The 24,918-nt window shown below is 40.4% G+C and overlaps 1 protein-coding gene and 1 long non-coding RNA gene across 2 annotated transcripts; one reads left to right on the top strand and one right to left on the bottom strand.

Annotated features, from left to right (window-relative positions):
- The first annotated feature begins 262 nt into the window (after positions 1-262).
- On the top strand, positions 263-24,626 carry LOC140577687 (uncharacterized). The gene is made up of 3 exons (XR_011981854.1): positions 263-391; positions 16,010-16,165; positions 24,359-24,626. It is a non-coding gene; the product is annotated as an uncharacterized lncRNA (long non-coding RNA).
- On the bottom strand, positions 16,422-22,928 carry tnfsf11 (TNF superfamily member 11). Its single transcript, XM_023818100.2, has 4 exons — positions 22,531-22,928; positions 20,702-20,746; positions 18,298-18,436; positions 16,422-18,007 (listed from the first exon to the last, which is right to left on the bottom strand). Exons 1-4 carry the CDS (start codon positions 22,723-22,725, stop codon positions 17,583-17,585), a joined length of 804 nt encoding a protein of 267 aa, XP_023673868.1. The 5' UTR covers positions 22,726-22,928; the 3' UTR covers positions 16,422-17,582.
- Positions 24,627-24,918: the final 292 nt, after the last annotated feature.

The raw sequence follows: 24,918 nt of genomic DNA, 5'->3' as shown, positions 1-24,918 counted from the left end.
AGGAAGAGCGATTGTTCCCCATAGTCTTTGGGGGAGATTGTTATTTCATGCCACTGTATACCTGTATATAGATGGTATGACACTAAAGCCCACTTGACTTGACTTGATGTGATAAAGATTGATAAATTACTGCTTTTAAAGTATAATGAAAGATACTGTGTGCGGCGAGCGAAGGCTATTCCCTCCTAGGTCTATGAGGCATCTAGCCCATTTGATCCGATTCCACAGGAAAGCTGCTGTACGGCTAATTGCTGAAAAAGTTCATGCTGGTTATGATAGAAAGGGGCCAGAACACAAAGTGCATCGCAGCTTGTTGACCCCTGTCCACCACCGAAAGCATCTACAATGATCATGCGAGCATCAGATCTGGACCATGGAGCAATGGAAGAAGGTAGGTTGGTCTGATGAGTCACGTTTTCCATTGTGTCATGTGGATGGCCTGGTATGTGGGCGTTGTTTGAAACCTCGGGTCCTGGATTTCATGCGGATGTTACTGTACCACCTACCTTAACATCGTTGCAGACCAAGTGCACCCCTCTATGGCGACAGTGTTCACCAATGGCGATGGCCTCTTTAAGCAGAATAGTGCGTCCTGCCACACTGCAAAAAAATGTTCAAGAATGGATTGAACTGGAGGAACATGACCGGGTTCAAGAGAGAACTACACAATATTACAGAGGGGTGTTTTAATGATTGGTGCAGAGTACAGTACCAGTCAAAAGTCTAAATGCACGTGTCTCCATTTTAGCTGTGTTATTCACCTTATAGTTAAAGGCTTCAAGGAAATTAAGTGTCCAATATTGTAATGACCAAGAGAAGTGATCAACATCTCAATATTTTCTCAAATTTTGGACTCTTCCAAATACCCCCTTTTGATCTGAAGATGTGGCAAACATTGTACTGCAGGCTCTATTTAATTGGCATTCATCCTACCAGCTTCCAGATGTAGCCACAACTTCTGGGCAGAAGTTGGCTACCTTGTTACTCTTTGATCCAGCTCATCCCAAACCAACTGTATATAGTTTCGGTTGGGGGTCGGGGCACTCCATCTCTTTCCTTGTTTATATACTTACTAAATATTCTTGAGGTTTTTATACACACAGACACACACACACACACACACACACATAGATAGATAGATAGATAGATAGATAGATGAGACAAATATCTCTGAACACAATCAAAAATCTAAAAATGCCAAAAGTCTCATATTTTGTTCAGTTGCTTATGGTTATTGTTAGGACTGGGTAGGGGTTACGGCCGTTTCCACTTAGAAATGAATGGAGAGTCCCCACAAAGATATAATTACAAACCTGTGTGTGTGTGTGTGTGTGTGTGTGTGTGTGTGCACAGTTTACAAGTTCCCCCAAGTTGCATGACATTTCTCTGTGTACTCCTTCGAGTTCCTTCTGAGGTTCAATAATGTGCAATTAAGTATACTGGCATTTCTACATTGCACATTGCATGCATATGCCTTGCAAGGATCTGGTTCCCTGTCCAGGGTGAAACCCAGTTTATGGCTCAAGGCTCCATGCAAACCTGTACTATAATTAATGCATATTACTGTAAGCAGTACTTTGAATGTTAAATATAGCATGCATGACTCATTTCATTGGAAGTCGGATTACTTTTGATGCACTGTAATTAAAAGTATTGAGCAATAAATATTTGATTCCTAAAACATTTAGGGAAGTGAATAAATTTAAGGAACTAAAAAAATATTGCATGCAGTCTGCAGTAACATAGATGTAGCATTTGTCAATAAATAAAAAGAAACTAGTCCCACCCTCTCACAGTTATCCATTTCATTCAAAGCTCATTATTTGCATGTGGGGATGGATGTTTGACAGTCCAGATCTGTACCCAGTGGAGGTTACACTGTGTCCTGTGGCTCTCTGCTGTAACAGCCAACATACATCTCAGGCCTTTTGTTGTGAGCACAATAGTGATGGCAAACTGTGAAATGACTTGGAAACCACAACTGCAAACACTGATTCAGAAATTATTTTATGTGGATTACATTTTATTAAGCCATTCAAAGACTCGTCAATTCAAGTGCAATGACCCATCATCATATTGTAAATCATTGCTGTGTGTAGCGTGACGTATGTGTTCTTTATTGCATATGCATACATTTAAAAATATATTTGCTAGTTTATCGTTTTGATTGCACCTACAAGGCAGCTAAACCTGCAGAATGATTTTTATCTTAAACACTAAGCCAAGGGCTTGGTCATTTAGCGCATCACTGGATCCCAGACTCAGATTACTGGTAACACAAGTTTGTTTCTCAGCTAATATGTAAGACTGCACCCGAGGCAATAATCAAGTCTAAACCAGTCATCTAAAACCAGACACCTGCTCCAACTACCAGAGAAAAAATGATCTACAAATGTCATAAAAAAATTGTACATTGATCATAAAACCATAAAATTGTGTTGCATTCTAGACATAATGCTTTTAGGGTAAACTGTCTCCAGAATGTCTTTCCAAAAACTGTGTTACTGGGATATTATTATTTACGAAGTCATTGGCAGTTTATTACTTGTTTTCCTTTAATGAGCTACGCCTTAAGCTTGGCTTTGCTCAGTAGAGTTTAAACCTAAGAATTTTGTTAGTACTGGAGTTCTGGCTGCCTTTCTGAAGCTGCCTTATTTAGTTAATCTACCAAAGCAAGTTTAGAGGCGTAGATAACGATCACACATGATGCGTTGCAAGAAAACCTGCAACAAATCGTGCTCTAGTTAGAAATGCCAGAGAAGGTCACAGCTATAGATATAAATATAGATATGTGACCGGCAATGCTTCTTTTCAGCCACTTTATATAGAATTTCTATGATATTCAAAAGTAGCACACATGTAATTACAATCAAGGAAGGACCATGTGTGTGTCGATGGGATGAGTCTTTTATGCATCACAATAGTGTATTGTAAAATAACAAAGTTCAATATCAGGTCATGCAAATTATTCTCCACCAGTGGAAGTGTTCTATTACAATGACTGTGTGTAAAAGCCAGATTACAGACAAAGGTCAGATTATATGTACTGAAAACATGTGGTTGTCTCCAGATTCCAATATGTTTGGCCATTGTTTCTACAACAGAGATTTGAGGACAGTGGGCACAAACAGAACTTCAAAAAAGATTCAACAAACACCATATTCCTGAATCAAAATCCCTCCTACCCACACACTCCAGGGAGCAGAAGAAAATGGAGACCATATGATTCTCACACTGCCTATGCGTGTGTGCCTGTGTTTGTGAATGTAGATGCGTGTGTGAGTGTGTGCTTGTGTGAGTGTGTGTGAGTGTGAATGTGGATGCGTGTGTGAGTGTGTGTGTGTGTGTGTGTGTGAATGTGGAGGCGTGTGTGAGTGTGAATGTGGATGCGTGTGTGAGTGTGTGTGTGTTTGTGAATGTGGATGCGTGTGTGAGTGTGTGCTTGTGTGAGTGTGTGTGAGTGTGAATGTGGATGCGTGTGTGAGTGTGTGTGTGTGTGTGAATGTGGAGGCGTGTGTGAGTGTGTGCTTGTGTGAGTGTGTGTGAGTGTGAATGTGGATGCGTGTGTGAGTGTGTGTGTGTGTGTGAATGTGGAGGCGTGTGTGAGTGTGTGCCTGTGTTTGTGAATGTGGATGCATGTGTGAATGTGGAGCCGTGTGTGAGTGTGAATGCAGATGCGTGTGTGAGTGTGTGTATGTGTGTGAATGTGGAGGCGTGTGTGTGTGAGTGTGTGTGTGTGTGAATGTGGAGGCGTGTGTGAATGTATGCCTGTGTGAATGTGGATGCGTGTGTGAGTGTGTGCGTGTGAGTGTGGCTCGTATTTTTGCCAGTTTCGGAGGTCTGAGACTCTGGGACTTTTGTTCTGTGTTGCAAACAATCTCTTTAAGCCTTCAGCTGGCACAAACTCAGAATGGTCTGTCAAGGGTGACACATGAAGAACTTCTGTATGAGACATTAAGGATATACCTTATAATACACTCACCTAAAGGATTATTAGGAACACCTGTTCAATTTCTCATTAATGCAATTATCTAATCAACCAATCACATGGCAGTTGCTTCAATGCATTTAGGGGCGTGGTCCTGGTCAAGACAATCTCCTGAACTCCAAACTGAATGTCAGAATGGGAAAGAAAGGTGATTTAAGCAATTTTGAGCGTGGCATGGTTGTTGGTGCCAGACGGGCCGGTCTGAGTATTTCACAATCTGCTCAGTTACTGGGATTTTCACGCACAACCATTTTTAGGGTTTACAAAGAATGGTGTGCAAAGGGAAAAACATCCAGTATGCGGCAGTCCTGTGGGCGAAAATGCCTTGTTGATGCTAGAGGTCAGAGGAGAATGGGCCGACTGATTCAAGCTGATAGAAGAGCAACTTTGACTGAAATAACCACTCATTACAACCAAGGTATGCAGAAAAGCATTTGTGAAGCCACAACACGCACAACCTTGAGGCGGATGGGCTACAACAGCAGAAGACCCCACCGGGTACCACTTATCTCCACTACAAATAGGAAAAAGAGGCTACAATTTGCACGAGCTCACCAAAATTGGACAGTTGAAGACTGGAAAAATGTTGCCTGGTCTGATGAGTCTCGATTTCTGTTGAGACATTCAAATGGTAGAGTCAGAATTTGGCATAAACAGAATGAGAACATGGATCCATCATGCCTTGTTACCACTGTGCAGGCTGGTGGTGGTGGTGTAATGGTGTGGGGGATGTTTTCTTGGCACACTTTAGGCCCCTTAGTGCCAATTGGGCATCGTTTAAATGCCACGGCCTACCTGAGCATTGTTTCTGACCATGTCCATCCCTTTATGACCACCATGTACCCATCCTCTGATGGCTACTTCTAGCAGGATAATGCACCATGTCACAAAGCTCGAATCATTTCAAATTGGTTTCTTGAACATGACAATGAGTTCACTGTACTAAAATGGCCCCCACAGTCACCAGATCTCAACCCAATAGAGCATCTTTGGGATGTGGTGGAACGGGAGCTTCGTGCCCTGGATGTGCATCCCACAAATCTCCATCAACTGCAAGATGCTATCCTATCAATATGGGCCAACATTACTAAAGAATGCTTTCAGCACCTTGTTGAATCAATGCAACGTAGAATTAAGGCAGTTCTGAAGGCGAAAGGGGGTCAAACCCCGTATTAGTATGGTGTTCCTAATAATCCTTTAGGTGAGTGTATATGTACTGTATCACACAGGATATGTTCATCAAAATTTTGGCTAAATTTAAATAGCAAAACCATTCCTTATTCTTTGCTATTGTCAGAGATACTTACAATTATTTATTAAGTTATATATATAAATACAACGTTGTATGTCAGGTGTTTCACGTGAAGACACCCATGCTTTTACGAATGATTTATTCTTGAATGTTCACAAGAAAGTCGTTTTAATCCAAAGTGTAGGTTCTATTTACCAGGAATGGAGCCAAACAGGAACCCTATATATCCTCTTTGTCTTTGCCAAGGTAACAATGTCTCTAATATGACATGTTTGTCTCGTTCGTTTTGCTGTCCCACCAAGGCAAGATTATGCTACATTGCCAGCCTCTCCCTTCCCGGTTTCAGGATAACGTAGTATAGACACTGACGGATTCTTGCGTAACACATGCTAAGTGTTTCCTGAATGTTTTCATTCCTTGGAACTGATCTCCACCCTCATCAAAAGTACTGAGTATGGACCAGTCAGTTACCCCTGCTGTACATCATACGAATTTAAGAGCGCAAAAACACTATACCACAATCACGTAATCCTTAAATCGCTAGCAATTTTGAGCTATAAAACTGCATTAATCCTTGTCATGCATCATAATTATGGAAGTTTGTGGATAAACACTGTCAATCATTCGCACTGTTGTCAGTTTTGTTTGCACCGTTGTAGGTGCACCGTTAACTAATAGGTATTTTTCTGCAATATTCCTTTTGAAATGCAGAAATATAGCCCAAAGGTAACTTTGTTTTCAGGAATCAGTTCAGCATCTTTGGTAGAAACACTTAAATGGCTAATGTGGAGTTTGAGATTTGTTAATGCTGTCTGCTTCTCCGCCATCATCATTAGCTCCTGCATGACAGGCCCCGTAAAGGTTATCAGGTGAATCTGAATGTTGTTTAGTCTATCTGTATATGACCTGTCAATCTGTTTAAACTGCAGTGGCTGAAGTACGTTTGTAGAATCACTAAACAAAACTTAATATTGAGTTTAATGCGTTGATCCTGTCTTTCCTAAAGTTGTTCAACGTCTTCATCCCACCACAAGAACAGCAATACTATGCTTGTAGCAAAGAAACATGAAGCGTTTTCTAGGGAACTATTTTGTTACAGTATTTGCATTTTTTAATGCAAATGAGAAGAAACCCAATCCAGAAGGAAATAAGTAGTATGCTGGTAGCAAGTATCCCTCACAACAGGCATGTGTGTCAAAAGGTTTTTAAAGGTGAAACTTAATATGTAAATGAACGACAGACGGGCCTACCTCTCTTCTGATGTCAGTAATGTGCCATGATCAGAGGACAATCAGTTCAAATACCGTCGATGGCAGAGTGATGTCAACATTGACCCATTGCTCCAGGAAACATCTTATCCCCACTCTTTGAAGTCTCTGTGGGCAAAAGCACATGTAAAAATTGTAAATATATTTCATATATTTAAGCAGAAAAAACAATGAGATAGATAGACAGACAGACAGACAGACAGACAGATAGATAGATAGATAGATAGATAGATAGATAGATAGATAATTAAGATATTTCAGTGTGACGATGGTGTGGTTGCAAAGCACACAGAATAGTCACCAGACTTCGAATTTTGACCTATTCCTGGACAAGTGAGAAAACTGCTGCTAGAGATTTCTGGCCCCATGAAAGCATACTGTACACTGGAGCCCCAATCTAAACCAATCCAGTTATGTTTCAAACTTTTTTTAGGGCCCTTGTCACTCATAGGGCCTTGGAATCATCCTAATTCAAACTTTTTTTAGGGCCCTTGTCACTCATAGGGCCTTGGAATCATCCTAACTTTCCTCCCCTTTTACGGTGCCCCCAGCTAGCGTGATGTCGTATACGATGCTTTTCACTGATTGTGGGGGATGGCAGGATCCACATGCTTCCAGCCTCTACAGTGATTGTGAGCGTAAACATCTCATGCAGTGCTTAACACAGTATTGTTTGGCATTTCTTTCCGTTTAACCAAATTTTCCCAAGGTCTTTATGTGTCCTAAACATCAAAGTGTGCCATATCATATCATAGTCATATTTGGTGATATTTTCAACTTACGATTGGTTCATCGGAACGTAACCTGATGAGGAGCACACAGACACACCAGACACGCCAAGCTGCCTACATAGGAGAGAGATACTGTAGAGTGTCACATCACATGTCCTGGCCACCAGACCTAAACACAGTATAAATGATTTTAGGGGAGTTTGAGAGAGAGAATGAAGGAAAAGTGGCCAATGAGTTCTCAGCATATATGTGGGAGCTCCTTCAGGACAGCTGGAAAAGCATCCCAGGAGGTCACCTCATGAAACTCGTGAGGAGAAAATAGAGTCAGCCAGTCGCTGGAGCAATTGGGGTTATGGGCCTTGCTCAAGGGCCCAGTGGTGGGATATATATATATATATATGTATATATATATATATATATATATATATATATATATATATATATATAAATATAATGCTTTTTTGGTCAGTGCATAATTCCATATATGTTATTTAATAGTTTTGATGTCTTTGTAATTATTCTAAAATGTAGAGGATAGTACAAATAAACCTTTCTATGGGTACAGTAGGTGTCTCCAAACTTTTACACACACACACACACACACACAGTGTCGTGTAATCATATCTTTTTGGGGACCGCTCATTCATTTCTATGGGAAAAATGCTAATGCTAACTATGACAACCTTAGAAAAATAAGTTTTTTGTATTTTTAGTTTTTTCATTGCAGTCACAGATTTTTATAAGATAGAGTTTTCCCATATGGTCCCCATACCTGGACGACACACACACACACACAGATCACACATACAATTTGCATGACTGAAACATTCATATTTCCAGCTTTTCTTATTTCAATGCTCTTCCAGCTCTTCACCTCAGGCTTTTACAGGTACATACCCAGTATATAACATCATTCACAAAGGCCTATTTTTCATTTACAGTAAAGGAACAACTGAACATACTAGGCGTGCAGTTATCAGATAACTTTTGTTCAAATGAGACAGTGTATAACGATATTCATCCGTCCACACATTTTCCTGCCATTTGGTAGCGTATCACAGCGAGGGAGCTGCCTACAGCCAATCAGGTTCTTGGGGACCCACAGACAGTCTGTGTTCTGGCTCGCCTACTGGCAGCTGGGATGGAGCAAAAACACAGACCGACTGCGGGTCCCCGAGGACCCGACTGGGAAACGCTGCAGTAGAGCACAAGGCAGCAGTAAGCCCTGGTGGGGATGCCAGTTCATTGAAGGGCACATACAGACACATTCTGACTATAGGCAATTTACAGATCATATTTCATCTAACTGCATGTATTTGGACTGCATGAAGAAACCAGAGCACCCAGAGGAAACGGCACAACACAAAGAACACATCCAGAGCATACCTTTTCATCCAGATTTCTATTTTACTCAAGGAAAGGAAATTGCATTTTGTGGAATATTACAGCACGAATATGAGCCGTGGTGACACAGCAGTTCGGCATGCTTTCACGCTACTAAAGCTCACTGAGACTTTTTAATGAGGTGGTGAATCCTTATTATTATTACTACCGTGTGGCTTAGCAGACGTTTTCTCTACAGCGTGTTACTCAGCTTAAAGTTTAATCCATTTAAAATTGCGGATATTTCACTGAGGCATGTGCCTTCTGTGATGAGTAAGCACCTTCCTTAGGAGGCAACAGTTGGATCACTACTGAGTTCAACATCTACAGAACTGTATTCTGTATGTAGCTCTTTGGTTATCCCACCCACTTCCCTGGATCTGAAAAATCTAGTCAGGGTTTGTTTATGAGCACAGCATCCTGACAAGGACCTGGTTTACCAGAAACCGAAAATTGAGTAACAATTAAGACAGCAACAAAGAGATCAGGGGATGCGTCATCCGTTTATTGTCCAGTCATCACCCATGATGGGTTCCCACAATCTGTGTAACGCTGTCCGTGGTGCTGAAGTTCCAGGAAACTATGGCTTAATATGAGGTCAGACAGAGAGGACAGGATGCTATGGAATGGTCATTCACATTGACGTCAAGCGTACGCCTTAATACCTGGTTTATCCTCTGATAAACTTCACTAAGGATGCAATAGCAAGTCGTGAAGTCATAGTTGAAGATGGCAACGTGCTGATCAGACATATAGCGATACACCAAGTACAATACAGCTTTTTGGTCACAAAGTATTTTTATGACAAAACTATATAAGAGTTATACAAGTCAGTTCTGATCTAAGAGGTCAAATTACAGTTCTGCCTATCTGTGTTTCTGCAGCTTTAGTTGGTATTAATATTAGGCCCCATTTTTTCTCTTGGCAAGAATTTCCAGTTGCCTATAGTTTCTCCTTACCTGACCCTTATGTGCACTGACATTACCGGCTGTTTCCTGATCTAAACCCATATTCTCAGATTATACGCTGTCAAAAGCTATTATCATAAAAATAAATTGCAGAAATTCTATATTTGATTAGTGGCATACTTAGTTGCAAAATATCCACACCCAATGCAAGTCATTCAATTCCAGAGCAGCACGGTTCTATGAATTGTTCAAGTGAGGTGTATGGAACACATGTGTTTGTGGTGATGCACAGCCTGCATGGACTGAGTAACACTCTGGTATATTGTTCTGGTATGCTGGTATGGGATTTTCTCTAAACAGGAATTTTCTCTAAGCTTTCCTATTCATGCTTGCCAAATAAATGACCGCACCTTTCATCTTCTGGATGGTGAGCCTGAGACATAGCTCTGTATATCCATTTTGGGTTGAGCCCTTCCGGATTACGTGGGTAACCCGGTTATTATGCATAGGTGTGCTGCTAGAGATTTTGGGTCCCATGAAAACATATCATACTGGCCCCCCAACCCAGAGCAGTCCACTTATGTTCCAATCCTTTAAGGAGCCCATGGAATCTTTCTAACTCTCCCCCCCCCTCTCCGCTGGCCCATTAAGGTGCCCATGATGATACACCCACCAGTGAACACCATACCCAAGTCTGACTCCATGGGTGGGTTGCGGTGACCCTATTCCATGATTTATGATAGACACACATTTCATGGACAGGATATTAAGGTCCAACCCTAACTTGATGACCACCTGCATAGACAACAAGAAGCAACATCGTGCTATTTGCGAAACATGCTGTGGTTTTGGACTCAATTGACTGGGAGCTCCAGGAAGAACCAGAATGGTTCAGTGTTAGGGGTGAAGGGGTAGAGATGAGAACCATCACCTCTAAATCGGAGAAAGGCGTAGATTGCCCGGGTGATGGAGGTGGCTCTGCCCTTTAGTGAGCAAGTTCAAGTACCTTGAGATCTTGTTTTTGAGGACGGGTATGTAGAATGAGGAGTTGACGGGTGGGGTTTGGTAGCGATAGTTTGTCAGGCAATGGCAGGTCTGTGGTGGTTAATTGGGAGTTTAAAGGCTTGCAGGTTTTTAGTCAGTCTAACTCCCTATCTTTGCCTATGGTTATGAAGACCAAAGGGACAAGGTCATGAGTATAAGTGGTCAAAATTGAGTTTCTCTGCAAGGTTTCTGGGGTCACTATTCATGACTGGGCAAAGGATCCAGAGAGACAGAACCACTGCTCCTTGGGATGGAGAATCAGCCGTGGTGTTCTGGCCGGAATATAAGGGTTCCACGTAGCAGGCTTCCGAAAGAGCGATTCCAGATGTGGAGGCCCCAGCACAGACCCAGGAACTTCTGGCGGGGTCGTATCTCCCGAATGGCTTTTGAACATCTTGGAATCCCCCAGCATGAGCTGGACTCCGTGGCCTTGGAAGGAAAGGAACCACAGCAGCCCTTACCAGGAGGACCTGTGCGAACACAAGCTGACAGGGGCCATTTGCATTATGCAGCGATTGTTCTAGCCTGACAAGAGGGTCTTGTCTCTTGAATGCTTTTTTAAAAACACTGCTCCACTTCAAGGGAGACATGAGGTCATTGACTGTTTTAGGAGCATAAGATCCCATATTCCATTTTCTCCCCTTATATAATACTACAGCCCTATACCAGTTTACTGAGGCTGACTACAGCTATGTGGTACAAAAGGAGCTTCTACCACAACCAACTCAACTTCAACAATAAAACTGTATGATTTCCTAACAAATACTTGTTACTGACATTTATTTTCAACGTTGGCAATCTTGTCGACATGACTGAACTGTGAGCAATTACAGTTAAATTTGCCACCTTGTAAAAATAGTCAGCAAATGTCGGTCAGTATAAGAATGGGTGAGCGTGAAAATAGCTAAGCCATATAATGTGGAAAACAACGCTCCTGGACACTTTCCCTGCAAACCACATGATATCACAAAATAAGGCGAACAGAGTTTACCCATGTGTTGGATCTCAGCTAAGTTAAATGCCCTCAGTTGAGAAATAATAGGCCATTCATTCTTTTAAATAATTTCTTCATTTAAAAACTGCAATTTAATATGTTAGAATACTATTACATATACTTCTTAGAAGCCAATGTCTGAGTTACTGGTAGCTTGCTGCACAATAAATATAAAAATATGTGATTGTCAATTTTTGTGTAATGACAGGTCCACAGCATCGACTGCGCATCCACAGAATATATATTTTAAGTCTTTATTTAAAACATTATATTGAGAGTTACAATAGTTCTGGCTTGAAACATTAATCTTCCAGCAAAGTTCTTTCTTTGTGTTCCAACCAATCATTTTATAAATATGCAGTAGGCCGTGTTCTGACAACGGATTGTACTCATGTGACTGAAATGTGCTGCCAACTGCTTATCGAGTTCAGGGTCACTGGGGGGGCCTGCAGCCTGTCCCAGACAGCATAGGGGACAAGGTGGGGGGTGCCCGTCCATCACAGGACACACGCTAGCCCGCACGCCCGCATTCTCGTATTAGACTCATTTTATTCTAACTGCATTTCTTTGGACAGCAGAAGGAAACTATAATACCCAAAGGATTCCTGGACGACATTTGCGCAAACCCACACACATACAGCGGGGGTGGAATTCAAACACAAGACTTCGGAGGGTGCGGTAGTGCGACGCACTAAACCGCAATGCCATGCCCTAATAAAAGGCAGCTTATGTTAATTATAAAAATACTTGGTGGACTAGGCTGAAGAAACAACTCTTCATTGTGGATTTAAATACTGAGGATAATGTGCCTGGGATTGGCGTCAGGCTCCCAAAACAACTGCAGCCTGGAAAAATTACCGGGAGACTGATAGGTGAATCTGCACTCAAAGAGGGCCTCGAAAACTCACAATAATGACAAGGGGTTGATTGCGACCACTTAAGCAGAAAATACTTTAAGTTTACATAAGCAGGCCGTTCAAATGTGGAGCCACCTTCAGATCTAGGGTTTGTGACGTATTGCCAAGATGAACAGTAACAGCTTGGAAGACCCAAAGCAGAATCCTTCACCTTGAGAAATAGAGAAGCATAAAGCAACCTTATGTCCTGATGTTATCCTTAAATGATCCATGTGGATGTAGCAAAATGTGCTGGGTAAAGCCTCATTGCTTCCTACAATGCGTGTAATGTAAATGTTTACTTTATTATTTGATTTTTATATTATGTGATTTTTGTATTACAGTATTTCCTGCACACACAATTCATATTGTTGTTACTAAACCATGAATTTCCCGACCATCAGAAATGAATCGTATCTTAAAGAGCTTTCTATACTTGCTTAGTTGCATTTTTTTTTTCTGCCTCAAAATTATTGCGCTTTGAAAGGTCGTTTATTGCTACATAATCAGTTACTAAGTGAAAAATGGATGGGTGATTACTGATGGATTATTTAAATGGTACAAGAAAGATGAAAAATATCCATTATAAAAAGCTACACAAAGTTGAACGTTCACACTAAAGTTTAACAGCTTTGCCAATGATAACAACAGCATTTGTTCTAGACTGTTCACCATTGTAAAACTTCCTTTCAGGTAATAGCATCTCATTGTTGGAGCACGTGTTATTTTCACATTTGTGAGCAATAAAATGTTTCAACAAGCTCTACAACCTAAGCCAAAAACTCTCTTCATATATCCACTCACCATACCTTACAGGGGATGCACAGACAATATGACACTGACACGGCCTCTCACGGTTTCAGATTTTGAAAAATCTTGCCTTTCTAACAAAGTAAATTGTGCAATAAATTCTTTTGCCAAAAAATACATAATACTAAAAGTAAACAAAATAGATTTTACTTTGCAACTTTGTAAAGTTCCCATACAATTGCTACAGCATTTAAGGTTTTATGTTTATGTATGTTTATATCTGTCAAATGAACTTAAAAGTGTAGATACTGTGTTTTAAACCTATGTCCTGTTGCATATTTTTGGCCACACATTTGAAAATTCTTTCCTCTGGAAAATTGTTTCTGGATTTTATCACTTTGTCTGAAACAATTTTGATATTAAACAAGAAATTAACTCCATGTGGATCCATCTCTTTCCCCGCCACAAACCAGAGCACTCTACTTGAAGAAAATGCTACACACAAGAGGGAAAATACATTAGAGGTTAGTGTCACTCTAGTAATTGGTTCTCATAAAAATTCACTTTCATGTAGCTGCCATTGAATCATTGTCTGCTAAAGGGCATCGTCTACACCTTGAAAGTCTTTAATAAATTATCTCATGGTTCAGTCTGCTTCCATGCAGTTTCCAAGAGACTCAGAAGTCTACTGTATGTATCTGGACTGAGTTAGAAGTAATCATCACAGCCATTTGTGGGTGGCTGCGTTATGTGACTGTGGCTGTCTGGTCAAGTCCAGCTCAAGTCAGTCAAAATTGAATAGCAAAACATATTTACGCCTCTATTATGAAGCAGAAAAAATCAATTATGTTTAATTCACAATCTTAGTCTTACTGTGAGAAGACGTCCGTATCTAATCTGATCATGTTTGGGTTTCCGTACATTTTTGTTATATTAGTCTGCTAAACAGAACAGGATTTGTAAGGTACAATTCAGAGTTTGCAGGAGTATGGGAATATGAATTCACTAGCAGCTGTGTGTTTATTGATTTATGTTTTCTTTTATTATCTTTATATTACAGAAATGTTTTCTTTATCCAATTGGAATGAAGTTTATAATAAACGTATGCCGATTTAAGAAATGTAATAAAACTGCAATTATTTTGTCACATCCAGTCCAAATCCCGCTTCACTGCTTACCACTTGCCAACTTCAGATGGTTTACCTCAGCAATCACTCACAGCTAGTTAATCTGGCAATTTATTAATCTATTTTAGATCATTTGTGGTCAGTGCTTCCTTACTCAGTCTTGGGTTTGATCATTTTCACCTATTGGGTCTTGTTATGGTGGTCTCTTGGTCTGGCTTTTGATTTGTTTGTGGTCTCAGTTTCCTGGATCTATTTGGAATGGACTGTCTAGCTTAGCATCCTGGATTCTGTTTGTTGCTTGTCTGACCCTTCTTCGAACTATGATGCTGTCTATGGTGATTCCCTTTAAATTTGGCACAAGTACAGCCCAGATACGTCATCTGCACAACTTGTAGTCAGAGGCCCCAATCCCATGATCACAGTGTACTTGGACGCCAAGTTGTTGAAGAGGACAAGGCCAGTGGGCAGAAGACTTAGCTTTGGGTGTGTCCTTTTGTTGGTGATTCATTCTGAACTTTATAAATAAAGTTCAATTTCTTAAAATTCTGGCTAAGAGACCTCTCTATATTTTTTTTAAATCTGCATTTTAAATCCTGGTTTAATCCAACACTGCTATATATATATATATAGCTGCCATGTCCAACTGACCCTTCTGTTTCCTCCCTAGCATGGCCCTAAAAACCACGCGCATCACTCATTTATCTTGCCTCTCATTCCTGCCCTCATGTTAATCACTCCAGCTGCCTCTCGTTAGCTCCCTCATCACTCATGTGTAAAAGTACTTCCCAGTCCTGTCATTGGCATCATTCCTCCTGTTGCCTGTGCCTTACCTTTTGCTAGCCTTCCTGTTTTGACCCCTTGTGGTCTTGCTTTGTTTCACAGTTCCTGTTGTATAACCCCAATAAAGTCCCATTTTGTATTTTGTTTGCCTCACACCTGTTCCCAAGTTGCTCCTTTCCAAAGCATGACACAGACACACACACACGTGTCATATGTAAACCATATATGCTTAAAAAAGGTAGAAAAAAACAACAGCCACAAATATTTAGAAAAGTATTTATTTTGTTACTTTAAGAGATATAAATAACAAATATTATAAAACACATTTTATTGAGCTATTTTACATAACAACTATTTTATGCTTTGGCGTCTCAGGCATTTGCACACAGAATTGTCTATTTGGAAAAAAAAACCAAAAGAATTCAGGAGTTAGTTTTCAGAGAAACCATCCTGTTTCATGTAAGAGAAAAGCACCTTTGATTAAAAGCTAACTACAACAAAGCTACTCTTAAGTGCTGTCAATATTCCTAAAGCTACAAAACAAATGAATGCAAACACAGGTACATTCATTTTTCAATAGACAGAACATTCTAGAGTGAACTGTCAGTGAATTATTACTGTTGTCCATAACCAAATAAATAAATACAATTAAGTGCATTTCCTCTACGCCCTCCTTTGAGGGGAACACAAAAAAGATTGTTGTTTTTAATTTATAAATGATGTACCAAAGTCAATTTGGTCTCACCACAATCTTGCTTAAGATTTTCAGTTCTCAAAATGACAGGCAGACAGTCCAGCTATCTTTAGTTCATGTTTTTTTTTTTTTTTTTAATTGTCTGTGTATTTTGCTTTTCGTCCAAAACCTATTTATTTCCACAACCCATTTAGAGCCATGCACATAACGCTGGGGACTGCAGACCACGGCTCACTGAAGCCGCAGCGTATGAAGTGACCAAAGGTGCGGAGCCCAGGCCTCAGTGAGGAAGGCAGCCCTACACTGCACCTCACAGATGTCAAAATCGCTTCCTGGAGGCCACAGCGTATGTAAGTCTTTGTTTCAGACTCACCACTTTTGTGGCCAAACTGGTCTAAACATCAGCTGTGGTATTTTTAGCTATCGACAGCTGTAGCATTGTTCTTATACATATTTTTTTTTTATTTACTGGAAATCATAGATTAATGTTTATGCATGCCATCTAATCTTAGGCACCAAATGCATCACACCACACTGACTGTTAAGTCACTTGTGACAAAAGCATTTGTATTCACACAAACCTTAATGAATGACCTACAAACGATATACGCATACCTTGCTTTGTAATTTATTAAGCATGGGAGTACCGTTTAAGATTTAACAAACAGAAATTTAAAAACACACAGATACGTGAGCCTTGGACCTCCACAACCTGAGTATGACTTTAGCCATTCTCATCCTTAGGAGCCACAATACTGCATTTTCTTAACATCTCAATCTACATAATACATGCTTTATTACAAAATAATTATAGAAAATATATGTGCCCCTTATCCCCTCAGTTACTCTCAACCACATTACCCCGTAGGACCAGCAATAGCCTTATAAACTTAGCAGAATCCTCCCTTATTGCATCCATGGGACACGACACAGAAAAGTCACATGCCTGTATCTTTAGCGACTTTAACGCCACAAACTGGCGAATGTCGCCACTACTTTCAAAACATACGCTGCCAGAGTAGAGGGATTTCAGGCTTGTGTGCTTTTCTGAATCTGTAACAGATTACTCACAGTTATAGTTTTGGTGTTACACAGCCTTTTCAATCTGTATCAAAAATCATAGAGAAAATACTTGATATTTTACATATAATACATTAATTCAGCAAATTAAACTGACCACTGTGGCATTATTATTGACACACCAAAGGTCAGACAGTGAATGTTTACATTCAGATGCAGTGCCCAGTATTCAGTACCAATAAAGGCATTTTAAATTATGCATGACTGTTTAAGTTGTAAAAAAAAATCAGCAACAACAACTGTAAAAATTTTGTACAAAAGCTAAATAAAATATATAAAATTAAGGATAGAAAACACATTAGGAGTTTCAAAAGAGCTCACACATACATTGCAAAGCAATATTTTAGAAAATGAAGAGACATGTAACTGTCAGGCTACATTACGATAACAATCACAATAAGTATCAATTTTGAAAATTTTGAAAAAGGCTATTCTCTAGTCGCTAATTTCAAATTTAGTATGTTTTTTTTTTAGTTTTACTCTGAATAGACAATGATGAATAGGAAGCGTTGCACTGAATTCTACTATAAGAATGTTGTTGAATTTTGAAATTCTGCACATTCTTAGAATCGTTCTTGACACATACAAAAGCTCAAAACTTGCAAATATGTTTTCAGTGGTTCTTGATCAAAATGTTCATAGGTTGGACCGCATGCACAACCATTTTCAGTAGCAAGGTGCATGCGTTCAGTTACTTATCTTAAAAGCACCAAAGTAACTCCCCTCTGGATCTGGGTCCAACAGCCATGAGTTGGACACATTGACAAACAGGCCATCCCCCTCCTTCAATGTAAAGATCCCGCTCTGTTGCTCACAGTACATGTTGTAGACCCCGTTCTTCCAGCGCTTGGTGCTGCCACTCTTCATAATGACCATGGGTTTGATTGTGCTTTGTGTGTGCTTCTCGTGGTACACGTACTGGATGAGCTGCGTGTTGCCATCTTGCAGAAATTCTGGCTTAGTAAGCTCCTCATAGTACCGGAAGCAGGTTTTAACGTATACGACGTAAAGTCCCACCTCTTGGATCAAAATGCGTCCGTCATGGTATCTGATTTTATGTAGATGTCCCTGGGCTTCCTTCCAGAGTATCATCGTTGCTTGAATTTCTCCCTCTGCAAACATGACAGAATAGACTTCACCAAACCTAAATTTATCAAATCCAATTGAAATCCTCATAGTATTATAATGTTTTTTGAGACACGTGGAGTTAAAGGTCTGCAAATTAAATTTCCGTCCAAATTCAGGAGTAGCCTTCTTTAAATCATGGGTTAAAACCTTAAAGCAAAGACAGCAGGACTGGGCACAAAGCATCAGCTGTCTCTAGGCCATTCCAAGGAAATCCTATTACCGCGCCTGAATGGACAATGCACCAGACAACAGGCATCAGACGCAGCTGACTCACTCTTGACGTAGTTGATGGGGACCAAGATGGGTAGATGGGCCGCGGGTACAGCCTCCCTTTGGTGCTTTGAGCATCTCTGCCGCTCTTTTTTCCTCGGATCCTTCAGTGCATCAGCACGGATTGGTCCAACCTGTACTCCCTTTAGACAGAGAAAGAGCAGATATTTTTTTGGTCTTGGGCACCCTGCACATCTCTCCCCAACCTCAGCCCTTAAAATGGATTTTGCTCTTAGTATATTAATACTAAACATGGCGTTTAACGGTCCATTACCACTTCTCAGGATTGGAAGAAAAATTAATGTGAACAAAAAATTCAACAGGAATCACTAGAGAATCTTGTACTACAATAACTCTGCATACCAGACCGGCAAATCGCAAATAATTAATACGCTGATTTTGAATCCCAGTCAATTATTGGTGGAAAGCAAACACAAAGGGCTCCTGTGCATTCCAACAATACCTGTGGCAGTAATTTTGTTTTTTCATCGTTTGCCTTTCTCCTCAAGATACGGCACCATTGATAACACCATAGGACTTAAGTGCTCAGAGTATGTTGTGAATACAAATCACTGACATGCTTTAGTGTTCTCTTTGTATAACACTGCAGCAAAACATAATATTTAAAAACACATTGTTATGATTAAGTCTATTGATATTGTAATCTGGAGCGGAGCAGTATTCATCCGACTACCCTAAGCTGTACTGTTAATGCAGGAAGATCTGAGAACCTTTTCTCTAACCTTTGATAGCTGGGTTATGCCACAGTTAAAAAGAAGTAGCACAGGGTGGGACAAACAGCGCAGAGATGGAGCAGGTCGGCTTGGCAGGATCCTGGTAAAAAGTCTGGGAAAAGCTGCCATGTTGCATCTCGAAAGCAACGATTATGTGGCTTCTATATTTATTCATAATACAGGTGTTTTAAGTGAGTAGGGCATAGTTGGTAGTCCGGAATTAGAGTCGTTTGCCTTCCAAAAACAATTTGCCACACAAACACGTTTAATGCAAGAAGGGCTGAAATTAGCACAGATCAACAAGGCTGGTCAAGGTTACAGAGAGATCCTGACGCAAACCCACAACCTAGTGGGGTCTGTGGGTGATACACGGCCAGGAGTGTATCCACCTCACGCTACTTACTGGAAGAGACCTACAAAAGCTGAGTAACCGTATCCATTTAAAGATAATAACATAAAAGCTTAGCCTTTTAGCCTGTCAGTCTTTCTAATTTACAGTTTAAGGTTATAAGTTTCATAAGGTATCATTATAATAGACAGCCATCTGATACATGTGAACGGTGCTGTTGGTATATATGAAAACAACCTGCAAAGGGCAGAGAACCTATGAAAATGAAGTACATTAAAAGTAAGTGCATCAGAAATAATGCTATTTTAAAGATAGGTGGGATGCTTTATAGACTTGTTCATTTTTAGATGGTAGACGATTAAATGAACATTTTTGCTTTTTCTCAGCACATTAATTGCTCCCACTGGAGTTACACAACTGAGCTTTAAAGCACCGACATGTTCAGAAGAGCTAGACATTGCCAATGATCTAATGAATTCATAATTGTGTGTCTATTACAGAATCGGCAAACCGCAAACACAGTGCTTTGGGCACTTTCTGCAAATCCAGAAGGTCCAACCCCAAAGTCTAAAATAATTCAGAAATCTGATAGCACGGAATTATTGGCTCTGGTATCTTACTCAGGCTCAGGGACACAAACAGGATAATCCTGGGTTCTGATAAACCAACTGGCATTAATTTTCTACGAGTCACAGAGGACTCATTAAACAAATTGTACCTCTAGTCAGTCTCACCACGTGGTTGCGGAGTAAACTTTGAATACTGCACTGGCTACATTGATAATGGCTATAACTCCTTCTTGGGCAGAGACGTGTAATTGCCATGTTACCACAGTGGTTTAAAAAAATACTCTGGAACATCTGTGGCAGAGAATGATACGCGTAGTAGAAGAATTTGCTTTTTCTTTTCCTATTGTTACACATTACTGTGTTAATCTAATCTAATCTAATCACTGCCCTTAACAACCAAACTTCATGGCTAATATAATACCAGTTTTTATAGTTCCATATTTCCATACATTATTCTTCAGTGTAATGGAATCCACTATAAACAGTTCCATTATTAAGACTATTTTTTTATGACCCACGAAATATGGGGCGTAGGGTTGTGAAAAAACGATCCAAAAAAATATTGATTTGCATATTGATTGTTTTCTTGACTATAAAACAATGCATTTAGAAACTTGTTTGCAATTGTTTGCTTTTATTTATTTTTGTTTATTGGGTGTCAAAACTAATTTACAACTACAACATGTATAAAAACATTATATAGGAAGAACAATTAATAATTCATTATTCATATCAAGTGTGAGACAAATCACTCACCTCATCTGGCATCTCCGTGACAGAATAATCTGAAGAGAAATCCACCTAGAAAGACACCATGAACACCGCAAGCTTAATAATGCACCACCCCTAATAACATATGTGTAACCAGTGGCCTGTACTACGAAGCGGGGTTACTGGCTTATCGGGGTAACTTGTCGGATTTAAGGTACCACAGTTTAAATGGACTTCATATTCGCTCACTTACATTTTGCCCAGACTACCTTAAATCCAACAAGTTACCCCGATAAGACAGTAACCCCGCTTCGTAGTACAGGCCACAGGACTCGAAACTTTAAACAAGGCTCCATGACTTTGTTGCTGAATTTCAACCAAAATGGTTCAAGGTGCCAAATGTTGCTTGTGGGATAATTTGGACACAGATTTTAGCGGAGATTACTAATGAGAAAGTTCATTTTGGCTGGTTCAATTCGGCAACAACAATCGGCATCGCACTCTTCAATTAGTGGTTGAGAATCAGCGGCCACATGACGTGCTGAGCAGCAAAGCGCTGGTGGTCTCATACCAGGGAGAACTGCACTGATAAACAAAAGGTTGCAAGTTTAAATGCTTGTGTTATGGACTAGGGTACTTGACCAGATTTGCTAAACATCCGTGTTAAACTTTGGACAAAGCTGTCTGTTATGTAAACCAGCAACAAAATGCTCTTTTTAGTGCATTTATTATTAACTTTTTAATAATTAATAAATCACTAATTACAAAAGTTCTGTCATAATGGCTTTAATAAAAGGTGTAGCTTCCGTCGGGTATTCATCTTATTTTTCCTTGGGTTTTCTCCGAAGACAATCCCAGCTGAGAATGATCCCTTTTCCCGCGTCCGCGTTTCTTGGCCGCCAGCCCACATTTTAATCACACGGCACAACGTTAAGTCTTCCCCCGTACCGGTGTTTAGAAGCGCACACTTTTGGTTAAAGTAACTGCACGAAGCAGACAGGGGGAAATTGTTTAAAAGAAGGTGAGATTGTTATATGTGATCCTCGCTCAAGCTGTTACTTAGTTGCGAGGGGAAAGGGGGGGCAGTTCCGCTTAATGTTACCGACAGCAAATAAAAGGCGCTCGAAAGCGAGGCCGCTCAGAGCTGTAAACACATTCCACTGAACCTGAACACTGTAAATATCACCATGTAAATATTACTATGCTCTAAGACAGTGAACAGCTGTGCAGGACACCGGACCAAATCAGCCTTTAATCTCGAGGTCAATAAACTTCACGTACCAAGTCCGAAAATGTTTGCATTTCAGTTTACTTCATTTTGAAGGTAAAGTAAACTGAAACCACTGCAAGTTAATAACAGACTGCACCATACAGCAGTGATTGTTTTTAACACATTAATAGCAACCGCACATTAAGCACATGGTGCAACTGCAATGCACGAAATGACATCGGCTATTAATAAATCATTATTACAATAGTTTAGCAGTCACGCCTGTTAATATGTTACAGCTTTGTTCTGCAGCGACCGTTTGACGAAGAAAAGGATAATGAAATTGTTAGTAATCGCGGATGTTGCCATCATAAATGCGTTCATTCAAACCATAATTTACATCACCGGAGAATTTCTGAATGAAAATACAAAATCCATTTTTCGTTAAATTCTTAGGAAACACGGACTGACACGGATTTATTACACGTCTTTCTTAAATTTCAAACTGAACATAACCTTACTAAAATTACAGCTCGATATAACGATCGATTCCAAGTATATGCAATGCCCTCGGATTTTAATAAAAAAAAAAATCTCGAATTCACGATTCAAACCTAGACCCGGACACAAACCGGAAAGAAGTCGAAAAAAGAAGATTTCTCACCTCATGTAGGTAACCTGTTAGGTGTAACAAAATCGCGACACTCGATGCAACCTGAAGCACTCCCATAACAACCAGCGTTCCCAGAACGAGCGGTCTGCAGGTCGCTCTCGCGCTCTGAATGGGATGTAAACGAGCCTGACCGTGTTCCATTTCGGAAGGATCCTGAGCGTAACCGCGGTAATCATTAGAAGCCATGAGCCCGCGATTCTATTTTCTTCTCAATGGAAGGAAGAGACGGCAGGGCATTCATATAAACAGAGGGTGGGCAGTGTAGTTAGCTTACTTCGGAGAGAGAGCCAATCAGATTATAACAATCGCGACTGTTTTCTTTTACAGCATGACATACAACAATACAGGTTCAGCTGCCTGATAAAAATGTGTCATACACTGTCCGACCAAGATAAACAAATATCACTGTATTCAATATTGTCCATACCTTTAATTCTTCAGGTAACGATGAAAGCCAAGGTTATGACCGACTAATCATCGCGACAGTTACATAGTCTAAACTTGATTCTTAAAATTGAGAAGTGCGCGTATTACAAACTGGCTCACACGTGAAGCGCACTATAAAAATGAACGGAACTGAACGGAACGATTTATTCATTCTCAATGAACTCGAAAACGCAGTAGCAGTATGTTTACTGAAACACGCGTTCTGATACTTGGGCTAATACTGTCTGACATTTTGCCAACAAGTTGTCATAAAATAATGATACGATGCAGTTCTTAATTTGAGAAATGGCACTGCCAAGAATTACATGGAAAGACCGGAGAGACTGGAAAGCCATTTTTTGTCATGGAATAAAAGTTTATGCATGTTCAATTGAGTTGAGCAGGACTGCCAACCAAGCATTCAAAAAAGTGAACATTAATGGTGATGTGCTTTTAATCCGACTGTCCCTTACATCTGACAGTTGGCCTGCGCACGCGCGCCCGCGCACGCGCGCCCGCCCGCGCGCGCGCACACACACACACACACACACAGACATAATGTTAACTTTGTGTCTCCTGTTATGGGAGAACACATGGGTTCACAGAAAAACCAACACCCAGTCAACAAACAAACAAATCAGTAAAGGTAAATAAACATTTATCTATTTATGTATAGATGTGCAGTAGATATTAGTTTTGCCCCAAATGTCAAAGAAGAAGAAAGTGTGGAAAACTGTGTATTTGGCAGGTAAGTTACTTGTATGGGTTTTTGCTGAATAAAGAGAAAAGATCAAAAATAATGTCAGGAAATCTGGATAGCCACGACCAAAACAAGGTTTGCAAGCAAGTGTAATTTAAAACTTTAGACTCAGGAAGCTGACACTTTGAAGTCCTTTATGATGATGTTGTAGTTTAAGGGCATAGCCAGCGTGAACTGGCTATTCGGATATCATGTCAGTGCGATACGCTTCCGCAATCTCTCAGTCCATGAGTCATTACCACCCAGCCATTGTCAGCGTGCAGCCTCTCCCTGTTTTGTTTTGGAAAGGACAAAAATTACATAACAAAGCAGGTAAAAGCCTATTTCATACAACAATTTAGATATTGGCAAGTGCAGCAACAATGTTGTGGGGGTGGGGGGGGCTTTCCATGGACATTCCTCAGAAGAACTTGGCTTTGGCTGTAATTTATCCAAACCTCCAAAGTATCACTGATTTAAGTGAGTTACTGTAACATGATTTAAGGCACAATCTGAATGGACTCATTAAAAAGCCACATTTGTTATTTTGCTTATGTACGGTTCCATGCAGTTTCTCTAACCACTTTCACTTTCGATAAATCAACAGGCTTGACTGTTATTCATGACACTCGGTTTGCCTGTTTTCCCTGACAGAGCCCTGAGCGGGATGAGATAGATGGGAGAACCGTCAAATGAAGGCCCATCAAAGCCTTCGTGGATTTGGATGGCCTAACAGGAAGTGTCACCTGGTAACGTTACGCCTTTTGATTCTGCGTCACATGTATACCGTGAGAACCCAGGATTTTGCTGTTGGCCTCAGCTGGGCGGTAGTCATACTCTTTGTTTTGCCCTGCGAGCTGTTCCCACCCAAGCAGGGAGTTAGATGTGCAGGCTATAACCCCTGCGTTCCTCGGAGAGCGATGACCAGACAAAACCATAAAGCTGCCAAAAAACCGCCAGTAGACACATTTCCAACACAGTGCAGGCGGCTGGAGATTATTGTTAGCATGGCCATGAAACACATGGAGCAGAAGTTCAGACTGTGTCAGTGTCTTTTGCACACTAACCAGACTGTGGAGTCACCATGAGGACGTTGTTGTGTGCTATTCTCATTGTTTTATTTTTAAATAAGCTTTTTTTATGATGGCTTTATTATTTTAAGAACAAAATCCATATTAAACTCATTGCAAATGTATTTCTTGCTGTGTTCTTCA

Source organism: Paramormyrops kingsleyae, chromosome 1 (genome assembly GCF_048594095.1).
Source record: "Paramormyrops kingsleyae isolate MSU_618 chromosome 1, PKINGS_0.4, whole genome shotgun sequence".
Taxonomy (NCBI): Eukaryota; Metazoa; Chordata; class Actinopteri; order Osteoglossiformes; family Mormyridae; genus Paramormyrops; species Paramormyrops kingsleyae.
Note: the sequence above shows the minus strand (reverse complement) of the source record. Positions and strands in the feature narration are given on the sequence as shown.